The sequence below is a fragment of the Bubalus bubalis genome, chromosome 20 (assembly GCF_019923935.1).
Source record: "Bubalus bubalis isolate 160015118507 breed Murrah chromosome 20, NDDB_SH_1, whole genome shotgun sequence".
Taxonomy (NCBI): Eukaryota; Metazoa; Chordata; class Mammalia; order Artiodactyla; family Bovidae; genus Bubalus; species Bubalus bubalis.
In genome coordinates, this window is record NC_059176.1 from 4,971,053 (window position 1) to 4,983,496 (window position 12,444).

Here is a 12,444-nt window from a genome sequence, read left to right on the forward strand (position 1 = left end):
CAGTGGGCATCCGTGCCCTTCTCCAGGGGATCTTCACCATCCAGGGATTGAACCAGGGTCTCCTACAATTGCAGGCAGATTCTTTACCATCTGGGCCACCAGGGAAGCCCCCAAGTGTCCTTCAAATCTGTTCTGCTCCCTCCCCTGGGAAGTCCTACTTTCCCTAAGTCCTGGAAGGTCTGGGGTCAGCATGGGATTTTCAGACCCTCTGGAGTTCTCCGCTGGAATGCAGTAGCTGGGGGGAGCCAGCCCTCAGCTGTTTCGAGGGGACTTGAGCGTTCCCATGTGGAACCCCTCACTCCTCAGGCCCCAGCTCCATCCACACCACCCGCAAACAGCGAGCCATCAAACCCAGGAAAAGGCCCCCAAGGGCCCTGGTGGTGGGACCACTGGGGAGGAAATTCCTGGGCTCCAGGCCCCAGAGGGTGGGCTGGGAGGCCTGTGGCCTCCTCCGCAGCATGGGAAGGGCTGGATGGGGCCAGAGCAGGGCCCTCCAAAGACTGACTCCTCTTGTCCAGGTCAGAGACCACCAGCGGGGAAGGACGTGTATAGCCCGGCGCACAATAAACTGGAGAAACACATGAGGTAGCCCTTGGTTTTTGTTTATTTTTTCAATAAACAAAACTTTTTTTGCATGTCTGGCTGCAGAGACGGGGAAGCTAAAAAGAGCTCATCATTGACATGTTTGAAATTTTTCAGTTACAAGATCATCACGCCTGCTCCTCCCCCAGGTTGGGGACCACACTAGGGACCATGTCTCTGATGGCTGTCTTTGAGCTTCCCCGGGATTGGCGTAAACTACACACTACTCCAAACACACACGAGGTGTGGATGGGCAGTCAAGGATCCCAACACTCTCAGCAGAATCTGGTTACCCCATAGCGGATGGAATGGACCAATTTCTGCATGATGTGAAGACCGTGGCGAGGCTGCTGACTTGGTTCTGATCTTGCGGGATGTGTGTGAGAGGCGCTGTGGAATTTGGGTGGGGCGGCCTCATTGAGTGCTGGTAAGAGAGGATCTGTCACGTGGGCAAGTGAGATGGTCAGGCTGCAAGGGAGGCGTCTCCCCTCCCACGTTGCTTTACCTGCACTGCGCTAGGCTCCCTGGGGACTCCTGTGTGTCCACGCCCCTCCCAGAGGGCCCCTCATCCTGCGTCTTCAGCTCCCTGCACACCGCCTTGCACTCAGCAGGTGCTTGGAAATGCTTCCGGATTGAATGGATGGTGGATGAAGGATGGATGGGTGAGGAACTGGTCAAGGATAGGCCGTGGGTGGGGTGGGGGTGGGGGTCTTTTCCTTGTCGTCAGGGGACGTGGCTGTTCTCTACAACACGGAGGTCGAAAGCGTGGAGTAGAGAAATTTGATTGCTGCATCCAATCTTAGAATTTGGCACGAGGGGAGACTGAGAATCAGAACCGTCAGCTGACTCGATCAGGGGTCTCACGTGAGAGAGAGGCTGGGCGGGGGTGCCAGACCCCCACCCAACCGAGCCAACAGTTCTTTTTTTTTGTCTTTTTTTAAATTTTATCTCTTAAAACAAACTTAAAATGAGATGAGATGGTGACTCCAATGACCTGGGTGGGGGGTAGGTAGAGGGGGTTGGGGTGAGGGCTGTTAGAGACTGGGGGTGAGGGCCAGGGAGGGGAGGGGTGGGGGCAGTAACTTGAGCTGGGGGTGGGAGAGGACTTGGGAGCGGGGACAAGGGGGACGAGGGTGCAAGGCTGACGGCTTGGGGTGAGGGTGGGAGGTGGTCGCCAGGGGAGGGCTCAGGACTGTAAGGTGTGGGTGAACAGGGGGCTTGGGCTGGGGATGACAAAGTCTGGAGTGATGGGGACAATGTCTTAGGTGAGAACTGGGGAGCTTGGGGGAGATGAGGGTCGGGCTGTGAAACAGGATGACAAGGGGCTGGGGGCGGTAAACCGGTGGCTGACGGGTGATGAGGTTGGTGGTCATGTGACAGTTGGTGACGCATGTGGATGCATGTGATTCCAATGACGGAGACGACGTAGGCGACGGTGGCTTAGCAAGGTAAGCAAGGCAGGTAATAATGCTCAATAAGCTAAGAATATACATTCCTATCTTAATAATTCAAGAAGCAAAATACTCCTGACTGGTACCCAAGGGCTGTTTAGCTGCCCAACTCTGAGAGCTGGAAAGCTAAACAGAACTCTGTCCCATCTACTTTTGCACAAAAGATAGATGCTCTTTTTTCTAAAAAAAAAAAAAAGGCAAAGTTTATCATTCAGAAGCTGGCTAGGTCTTTGGGGATCTGAGGGTAGTTAACTCAGCAACACAAATGAAATCCACGCTGTGGTCTGGTCTGGTACCTCTATGGCCACAGAACTAGAAAATGCCCCACAGGCGACAATTTCCACCAAACCTTGTGAAAAACCTTGGTGAGGGCTGTGTTGCTGCTCAGACACACCAGGGGCACTTGCGGTTCAAGATGCACTTAAGTTGCTGGGGGACATCTCTAACCTACAGGGTCGGAGGCAGGCACAGTTGCTGGGGCCTTGAGTAGGTGGGTAGGCTGGGGAGGGGGCTGCCTAAGGCTCAGCCCCAGACTGCACACTGGGACTCAAAGTGGGCAACCGTTTCCAGGTGGGCAATGGGCCAGGAGGCTCCCCACTTTGAGAAATGCAGTCAAAATTCATTTCAAATACATCAAGTGTACATCCAGGATAGGCCAAAACCTTCGGATCCCAGGATGAGACTTAGTCTTCATCAGATCCTAATTTTTTAGGGGCACGGTTTTGGTTCATCACTCCCTCGTTCCTAATTCAGATGTTGAGGGCAAGAGAGGACCCTGATGGTCATGGTGTTCAAGCCCCCGCCTGGAGGTGGGGGGGAGGAGGTGGCCCAGGGTGGGAAAGGGACTCGCCAAGGATCACACAGCGAGTGAGTGGCAGGGCTGGGACAAGGTCCCAGCACCCCCAGCAACCAACCCGGGGCTGTCTCTCTCTCTCTCTCTCTCTCTGCCTGACACACGGCCGCTGCACTCTGCTAAAATCCCAAGTCAATCGGGAAGATCTAAAGCTTTGCGGTGTTGACATGAGTGCGAGTCGGGAGTGGTGTGTGAGAATTAACGAACGAAAGAGATTTTAGCCCTTTTCACAGTGGGTGGTCATGCACAACACTCGTAATGGTTTCACGAGGACCCCGTGGCCGAGACCCCACCCCTGGTTGGAGGGGGCGTCGGCACGGAGCCCTGGTACTGTTGCCATGTTTTTTTTTGGTCTTTTTTGATTTTAGGTTGAGATTTTAGAATAACATACTTATTTGTCTTACTCACTTAAAGATGAAATTCTCATTATTATTATCGTTATTATTATTTTTTTATATCATGCATTAAGAAGAGAGAAAGAGGATTCGTCTGGCAATTACGTTGGTCACACACACACACGGCAGCGCAAAGGCAGGAGAGGGGAGCATAGCGTTCACCAGATTTGACACAAAGGAGAGCAAATTCCACCACAAAGATAAGAACAGACCGCACAGAGAGACAGGGGGCTCTGCGGGGACCCCGAGAAGGGGGGGGCCGGTGGAGACGCTGCTCAGATCTCCTCCTCGCCGGCCTCCTTGGTGAAGGTGGTCATGTCGATCTTCTCCGGGAAGACGATGTTGACGGCCAGCTCCTCCCCGCTGTTGTAGTGCAGCAGCAGGTTCTTCTTCTTGCGAAGCATGTGGTTGTAGCGCAGGTTGGACACCCAGGCCTCGCACTTGTTGAGGAAGACGATGCCCATGGTGCCCAGGACCACCAGGCTGGTGAGCACGCCCAGGATGGTGAAGCAGATGGCCTGTCCCTCGGAGAGGAGCGGAGTGCTCTTGTTGAGCTCCTTCATGGACACCTTCAGGACGCGGTGCTCGGGCTGCGGCACCGGCAGCTCGTGCACCCCGGGGGTCAGGCGGTAGGTCAGCCCGTAACCGCTGGGCAGACGGGTGACCTGCTGGGGGCCCGCCGCGCGCTTCCGGCCACACCGGGGGCCGGTGAACGCGGGCTTGCACAGACACTCGAAGCTCACCTGGGAGTGCTGCAGGCAGGTGCCGCCGTTGAGGCACGGCTCGCTGGTGCAGGTGTTCACCGGGCGGCTGCAGGTCTTGTCCATGAAGCCGGCGGGGCAGCGGCAGCGGAAGTCACCCCCGATGTCGGTGCAGATGCCCTGGTTCTCGCACGGGTTGGGGCTGCAGCTGTTGGTCACGATCTCGCAGAAGTTGCCCGAGAAGCCAGGGGGGCACAGGCAGACAGCGTGGGGGGCCCGGCCCTCATCGTCCACGCAGCTGCCTCCGTGCTGGCAGGGCGAGCTGCAGCACAACAGGGCACAGAGTAACGGGCCCTCGGGCGCTGGGCTAGGACAGCAAGGCTGCGGTGGGGGCGGGGGGTGCCCTGCTCCCCCCTCGTGCCACACCGCAAACCTCCTGGGGCCCAACCAAAGGGCAGGTGCTCAGAGCGCTCGAGGTGAGGGAGTGCCAGCCAGGGAGGCCCCAGGATAAGGGTGGGGAGTGGGTGCCCGGCACCGGGAGCCCCTGCCTGTGAGGGGCTCCCGGGCCGTCTGAGATGGGGTGGGCACCTCACCCCCATCACGCCGCCAACCTGGAACATGCCTGACCTCCCATGCCAGGATGCCCATCTCCTCTCCCACCTCTATGTCACCTCTCCAACCAGAGGCATGACGGTTAAGTCACTGGACAGGTGGGGAAACTGAGGCTGAGAGAGGCAAAGTTAGTGATACCCCAGGGCCTCAGCCCACCCTCCCCTTAGCTCCACCCCCAGGCCACAGAGGCGAAGCCAAGCAGGGTATCCCTCAGTCTCTCCCACCACCACCACCGCCGCCGCCGCCCCCAGCCCCTTATTATTAATTTTATTTTCCGCGGAGTGAGCCTGCGGGCTATTGTACTGGGAAGCCCTTGGGGACTCTCAGAGTGAAAGAAATCCGCGCTGTCTGCGAGGCAGGAGCAGCGTCTGGGCCTGGCTGGTTAATAGTGGCCCATTCACCCCAGTGCAGCCTGCAGACCGAAGCTGTTTGCTCAAAGCGGAGCACACGGAGCATTTAATGTAAGTGCTTTTAAACGAGCAGACCCTTTGTCATCTGATAAATGCCGAAACTCCGGGGAAGAAAGGGGCTCGGAGCGCAAGGAATCAGCATTGCTGCTGCAAGGGTGAGGACGAGGGGAGCCGGGGCTCTGGAGGAATTTCAAGGACCCCAGGCTCTATTTTGACAGACGGGCTCAAGTCTATTAGGGAGGAAAGCAAAATATTTTAAAGGTCTTGCTCCGTATTTCCCCTTCCTGCCAGGAAGCAGAAACGGAGCTCGGTGGTCACCCCTGTCCTCCGACCTCACCCTGAACTCTGATCTTTTTTTTCCCCTAATATTTACTTTTAATTGAAGGATCATTACTTTATAGGATTTTGCTGTTTTCTGCCACACATCAACACGAATCAGCCCTGGAATGCTGATTTTTAGAATGCTGCAAGAATGCTGGTTCCTGGCCCATGTGGCTCTGGGGGCTCTCTGCCCCGTCCCTGGAAGGGACTTACACTTCGGCTTCCTCACGAAACAGGGGCGTCCCCCCACCTGCAGCCACTGGCCCAGGACTGGAGACTGCCCTGAATTCTCGCCCGACCTCCCTGGCCTCCGTTTAAACCCCCTCCTCGGAGGGTGAGGAGGGCAGTGCCGCTGAGCAGATGAGGACCAGAAATGGCTGAGCTGCTGGGAAGTCTGCTCAGGGGGGCACCAGAGAGGCCAGGGACCGGTCCATCTGCCGTGCCCATGCCCTGGAGGCCCCTCCCCATGAGGGTGGCTGGGGGCCGGACCCCCCTCCCCCTTCCCCTCCCGCCTGTCCTGTGCTGGCCACAGCCCCCTCTCCCCACCTCCTAAGACGTACATCCCAGGAGACCCAAACGCAGAGCCTGCCACCCCCTCCCCCAACCAAAGCCGCCCCTAAGGTACGGAGAGCGGGTTTCACCAACAGCCTCGGGCACTGCCGAACTCTGATCTCTTGTTACGTCGCCTTTAGAAAATTATGCCACTGGGGCTCGGGTTCACAGTCCCCAATCTACTGTCATTCACACACATCAGGACTTGGGGACGTCAGGGGAATATGAAATCGCCTTCAGGATTGTTTGGGAAAAAATGATGGAAATGACACACTCCCCCATAAAGACCCCATCGCAGGGCAGCCCCCCCGCAGGGTGCAGAAGGAGCACTTCCTCGGTCTTTTGTCTGCCGACAGGTCCGCCTGGGTTAGGCTGAAAGGGTCTTTAAGGGGTGGAAATGGGACTCTAAAGCAGCGTTTTATCCGATCCGCAGGGAGAGAATGCTCACCCATTCACCACGCAGGGCCCATCCATTTCCTGACAATCCTTTCCCGAGAACCCGGGGACGCAGGAGCACTCGTACTGGCCGTCATCGAGGTTCAGGCAGGTGCCGTTGTTGGCGCAGGGGGTCGAGGTGCAAGCCCGGATGTCTTGGGGCGGGGGAGAAAACCAGGGAGATGAGATGAGGTTGGTGGCGGGGTTGGGGGCACAGAGGCTAGAAGGAGAGCATCCTGGGTGGGGGCAAGGAGAGAGAGGCACCCCTCCCTCTGGTCAAGGCGGGGAGCCCGTGTGAGCAGCCCAGATTCTCTGCTTGTCCTCACTGTCCAAGGTCACCCAGCGGGGTCCTCAGTAAGGGAGCTCTGAGACTCCCCCAGAACCCTGACCTAAGTAAACAACTCTGGAGGCCGAGGACACAAAGTCACGGCCGTTCACCAAGATTTCACTCAGGCCCGCTGTGCCCTTTTTCCGGCACCAGGTCACCTCTTGGGTTCTGCAACACTGACCTTCACTGCAGACCCCTCCCCTCCCCCTAACGCTCCAGACCCGTTTCTAGTGTCTGAGGAGGTCCCTGGTGCCCGGGAGGTGGAGGGGTGAGTGCAGCCCAACTGTTAGAGACATCACCTGCCCCTGTATACTGTTCCATCAAAGGGGAGTGGGGAGGTGGGGGAGGAAATGAGATGTAAAGCCCCCTGTTGGGAATCAGGAAACCTGATTGAGCCCCAGCACTGCCCCGTCTCCTGGTGGTCTGTCTGCTCTCAGGTTCTGAACTAAGGGGGTCTATGATAAAAAGGTTGCATCTTTTGAAGGCGGTGAAATGAGAGCTATTGAGTGCTCGCCTGTCAGCACGGGTTTCCATGAACACTGGTATATTTCCACCCCCTTTTGACACCTCCCGTCACGCACACTTCATTATTCGGGGCTCAGCAAGGCAGGGACGGGTTGAACAAAGGGGGGCCTGGGGCGGGGGCTCTCTGACCGGAGAGAGACCCTTTCTGCATCCACCTTCAGCCAGCTGCAACTCTCCCCCGCCACCCTGCCACCCCAGACTCTATGCCTCACTTTCCCTGCTTATAAAAGGAGGGCTTGTCCCCGGCCCATGTCTGAGACCCCCTTTCCTCTTGGGTTTTTCCACCATCTGAGCTGCCGCCTGGGCCAAAGAGAGAGCCAGGGCCAGCCAGAGACGCAGCGGCGATTGAGGGGCAGCTCTGGGTGGGGGTCCCCGGGGGCTGTGGCCACACACGTGCAGATGGATTCGCTCTTTTCAAGAGCCCTGCATCCTCTCAGGGAGAGGGGATGGCTGTCCGTCAGTAAGGAAAAGCCCCGCACGCCAGGCGAGGGCCTGTGCAGAGCTCACACGAGGAGTCTGGCCGGCACAAGGGGAACATAGGGGATTTATCACTATGGGAAGGCCCTGGGCGTGAGCGCCAGGCTCCCCTGTCACTGAGAACCTTACGTGTAAGCGCAAGAGCTATCGACCACCCACTCCTCTCCCACTCCTCTCCCGCAGTGAGAGCCGAGGATCGGCTTTTCTCCCCCTCCCTCCAGGGCCTCCAACCCCAAAGTCGGGTGGATTAAGCCACCACACGGGGAGAGCGGCCGGGGGTCTCTGCCTGCTGGGGCAGTGACAGCCTCAAAGACGGGTGAAAAGGGAGACGGCCAGCAGCTACCCGGGGGCGGCCTCCTCTGGACCCAGCCGCCCCAGGCTTCGGTCGACCCAGTGGGGAGGGACCTTTTGTCTGGGTCCCGGGCTTAGATATTACAAAGAGTGGGGCTCCTGGCTAAAAAGCCCTGATCCCCAACGGTGGCTTTTCTGGGACCCCCTTGGGTCCCCCAAACAGCTCAGAGATTCTTGCAGGGAGTCGAGCCCTGCTGGCCAGAGCCGGAGTCAGCTATAGGGAAAACCCTGCCTCGTGCGGGTGTGGGGAAGGGCACTTTAAAGACCCACATGCTGGGGGATCTTGAAAGCCCACTACAGCTTTGCGCGGAACGGTAACATTACAGTTCTTAGGTTTTTCTCCAAGGAAAGCGTTAGCCCCCAGGATGAGAATGAACACATTTTGGAGGCGGAGGGTGGAGTTTGGTAGCCAGCCGGCTGTTCTCCTGACTTCCTAAGAGTCATGAGCAGACCTGGTTGCTTCCCTGAGCCTCAGTTTCCCTCCTGGGAAACTCTGCAGACGCTGGCATATGGCAGCTGCCTACACTGCCAAGGGATTTTCTCGAGGACCCTGGTCTGCCTGGGCTTCATTCAGGGCAGGTTTTGCCAAACAAGAATGGGCTCGGTTGAACATTTTGCAGCCTGAAACTGCAGCGACAGCCAAGTGTCCACTGCTCAGGGTAATGGAGGGCAAAGATGGCATAAATTAATGAAGTCAACAGATAACACCAATCTGCACTTGAGCTACTTCTCAGCCTTTCCCGACCTGCCACCCCCCAGCCCCTACACCTGACCTCGTCCGGCACAGCCCCCAGCCCTGTCCCAGTGGTCCTGACTCGGTGCCCGCTGGCCCCAGCGCTCAGCACCCAGCACCCTCTCCTCGTCTGTTTGCCTGTGTGCTGCGGCGTCCTCAGTAGTCTCGCCTGTGAACTCCTTGGCATCTTGGCTCTGTGACCCTCCCCTCTTTGAGCTTCAGTGCCCCCCCTCCCCCGGGACAGATTTCTGCCGTCCCCACCCTCTCAGCTTTGGGTGGCGTGTTCCTTTTGGGACTCTTTATTCAACGGGCAGCCCCCCCGCCGCCCCCCACCCCAGTGCCTTCCCCACTGCTGGGTGCTGGTGGTGCAGTGGGGAGCAGCAGTAAGTGCCCCCTCCCCGTGGGGAAGCCCCCAGCACCAGTGGGAAGCAGAAAAACAGATCATTACCGTCCAGACTGCTGGGTGTGCTGGGCGAAGGCCACAGGGGGAGAGGAGGCAGCCGCCACCGCACTGGGTGGGGAGGAGGTGGCTGGGGGTGGGGAGGGCAGGGGCAGGTGCCCACCTAGGTCACAGAGGTGTCCGTCCCAGCCGTCCTTGCAGATGCACTGCCATGGCTCCACGCAGAGGCCGTTCACACAGCCGGGAAAGGTCACGCACTGGTCACACAGAGGACCCTGCCAGCCAGGCTGGCACCTGTGGGGTGTCGGTGGGGGAGAAAGATGGGGGCATGTGAGTGGGGGGGACAAATGTGGAGAGGGAGTTGCTGTGGAACTGAGAGCGCTCGGGGAGGGGGTCTCTGCACAGTGCTAGGCCGGTGGGCTGCAGGAAACCAACACCAGTCACCTGAGCGGGAAAGCTTAGACTCAAGATGAGCTGAGGGGCTGGGCAGAGGGGTCCCTAGGAGCCAGGGAAAGAGCTGCCTTTTGCCGCAGTGGCCCGCAGTGGTCTCACCCTGCAAGAGGCTCTCCTGCCCGCCCCCATCTCTGAGGAAACAGACAGGGGCCAGTGGCACCATGTCCGCCCCCCCCCGCCCCCGCCATCCCCAGACACCCAGTCCTCTTCCCCCACCCCTCTCCTCCAATGGTTGGTTTTCTGTGTGGGCGAGGGCACTGTTTGCTGCAGTCCAGGGGCCCCACACTTTTTCTGACTGCGTCACAGCTCCCCAGAATTCTGCCCTGCCCCCCCCCCACCCATCCCTGCCACGAGCTGCCTCTGGGGAGCCCCTCCATTACCTGCACACACTGTCATCGTCGCAGAATCCATTTTCAGGGTGGCAGGCCGGGAAGCATTCAGCTCCTGGGGCACAAGAAAGGTTACGCCATTCGCCGCACGAGGCCCGACAGGCCGGGAAGGCGGCCTCCGCCCCACCGGGGCTCTACCCGCCTGGCCCACAGTCAGGCACGCCATCGACAGCCACCCAGGGGAAAGCCCCCGCCTGCTCCCGGGTCTGGGGTCATCACAGCACGCTGCCTAGCTCCCAGGGCCCGGTCAGACACCCAGCGTCCCTCAGAGAAACGACGAACGTCAGGCCCTCCAGGGCAGGGATGGGGAGACAGCGAACCAAAACAGCTTGACCCCGGGGGACTGGGCCAAACCCTCAGTTTCACAAAGTGAGCTAAAGGTGGGGTGGGGGACAGATTTTTGAGGTATTCAGCTCGGGAAAGCTCAGACAGGTCCACCTGGAAGGCTCACAGGTAAGGTGTCTGAGTTTTCCAAAGGTTAATCCCAGCGAAGCCAGGCACCCAGGTCAAACTCCCCACCCCAGGCGTTTGGTATTAAAAAGACCAACAAGGGTTTTGCGGACAAGACTGCAATTCTGACATCCTTTAGAGATTCTAACACTTTAATAGGCACCTACTGTGTGCGTTTATTTTAACTCTCAGCAGCTTTTCAGGCAGCCCCCCCATAACACTGGCGCAGTGGGGGGGGGCCCTGCGCGAAGGGGCCATGCTGCGTCACGGACAGATGGCCGCTGCAGACAGGACTGTCGCAGCCCCTCACCTAGACCAGCGCCACGCGGGAGGGGCATGGCCTGCGCTCCCGGCTGGGACTCTGGGGCGACGACGGCAGTCACCCTCCACAGCCCCCACAGGCCTGCTCCCGAGCGCACACGCAGAGACCCCCCCCAAAGTTGCACCCCAGAGCGTTTTCACAGAGGGCTCCCCAGCATCACCTCGTTTCTCCATACCTCCGCTCTGCGCACCGGCCCCCTGCGAGCGCCACTTCTGCGGGGCGGGAAGGGGCCGGGGGTCCCACACCCCTCCCGCTCCCCGCGCCCCCCACCCAGGACCCCAGGGCCGGGCTTGGCATGCGAGGGTGGCAGGGGGGCGAGGTAGGCACGGCGCGGGGCTTAGGGTTAAGCGGGACGGGCGGGAGTCGGGGCGCACGGGACGGGGCGCGCGGGGCACAGGGCGGCCAGGGGGGCGTCGCAGGCTTCCCCAGAGGGGGCGCGAGCCGGGCCACCGGGGGGCTCACCATGGGCACTGCGGCCGAAAGCCAGCAGGAGCAAGAGGGCGGGCAGGAGGGCTGCGGTCGCGGCCATCGCGGGGCGGCCGGGGGCGCGGTCCCGGGAGCGGTGCGGGCGCGGGACCTGCTCCGGGCGCCGCGCTGGGCTTCTGGTTGCGGACGCGAAAGGGGGCGCGGGCGCGCGGCGAGGGGAAAGCCAGGGCTGCACCGGGCTGCGCGCTGCGCTCTCCGCTGCCGCCGCCGAGCTGCCGCCGCCGCCGCGCGCGCCGCCCTTTTCGTACCGCGGCCCCCCCGCGGCCCCCGCCCCTCGCCCCCGCCTTCGCGCGCACGGGGCCGGCGCCGGCCAGTCCCTGTGACCCCCGCCTCTCGCGGGGCCGCCCCCCACCACTGCGGTGTCCCGGAAACCCGCTCGCGCACGCGGGCCACTCTTGGCTAGACGGGCACAGGTACCCCGCGCGCGTTGGGCACACGTTGCCCCCACAGGACGGCTCACGGGCGCGCACACACGGGCCGGCTTGGGGCAAGTCTCGGTAGCCGAACCTAGGCTGGGCCGCAGACCCCAGGAAGACGCGAAGACGCGCTCGGAATACAAAAGCACGCACAGAAACACCAGAGCACAGATCGCCAAGGTCCCGAGCACGCATGGCATGGTTCACGCACCCAGAAACACACAAGCGCACACTCTAGACACCGGGGAAACGCACACTACCCCACACGCAGCGGGAAGAACACTTAGGAGAAGCCTTGGGGCACCCACTCTCCTAGCCATAAACACGCAGGGGGAAATTGCAGACACTCTTGTGGGAGCGCACACAGTAACCCTGACACACTGCGACACACACACACCCTGCAACACACGTGCACGTCATAGAAATGGCCGGGAGCGCCACATGCTTGCTCAGTCATAGGCTCGCAGACAGGCAGAGGACGTATAGTTATGAAACCCTGGGCGTCCTCAACGTGTGCCAGGCCGTCTGCACAGAGGCACGTGTGCAGCCTCGTGCACACCTGGACACGCGAATACCCTGGTGAACATGCAGACACCTGGGCACATGTTCCATCACGTACACCCACACACACGCCATCAGGCCCTAGTCCCGCCAGAAGGCTCTCATACATCTGATATTCACACGCACAAACACATACACTGTCCCAGAAACTCACAGGTGTCCGGCTCTTGGTTACACGCTTATCAAAACACACATACGGGCACCCAGCACAAACAGGCATGCACACACACACAGGCCCTAT

General features: G+C 59.9%; 1 protein-coding gene across 5 annotated transcripts; it reads right to left on the reverse strand.

The window, feature by feature from the left end:
• Positions 1-3,290: 3,290 nt before the first annotated feature.
• DLK1 (delta like non-canonical Notch ligand 1) lies at positions 3,291-11,439 on the reverse strand. 5 transcript variants are annotated; one of them, XM_025271156.3, is made up of 6 exons: positions 11,203-11,439; positions 9,960-10,023; positions 9,290-9,420; positions 6,326-6,467; positions 4,025-4,304; positions 3,291-3,805 (listed from the first exon to the last, which is right to left on the reverse strand). In XM_025271156.3, exons 1-6 carry the CDS (start codon positions 11,267-11,269, stop codon positions 3,557-3,559), a joined length of 933 nt encoding a protein of 310 aa, XP_025126941.1. In that variant the 5' UTR covers positions 11,270-11,439; the 3' UTR covers positions 3,291-3,556. The 5 variants fall into 5 exon arrangements, with proteins under 5 accessions (XP_025126941.1, XP_025126940.1, XP_025126938.1 ...); XM_025271155.3 differs by having other exon boundaries at positions 3,291-3,850; XM_025271153.3 differs by having other exon boundaries at positions 3,291-3,871.
• Positions 11,440-12,444: the final 1,005 nt, after the last annotated feature.

Excerpts from the sequence above, each read along its gene's own strand:
- DLK1 (XM_025271152.3), bottom strand. The coding sequence starts at position 11,269 with ATGGCCGCGACCGCAGCCCTCCTGCCCGCCCTCTTGCTCCTGCTGGCT. Across the intron at positions 10,024-11,202 it reads TTTCGGCCGCAGTGCCCATG|GAGCTGAATGCTTCCCGGCC; the intron begins GTGAGCCCCCCG and ends CTTGTGCCCCAG. Across the intron at positions 4,305-6,325 it reads GGGCCCTGCGTGGTGAATGG|CTCGCCCTGCCAGCACGGAG; the intron begins GTGAGCATTCTC and ends GTTGTGCTGCAG.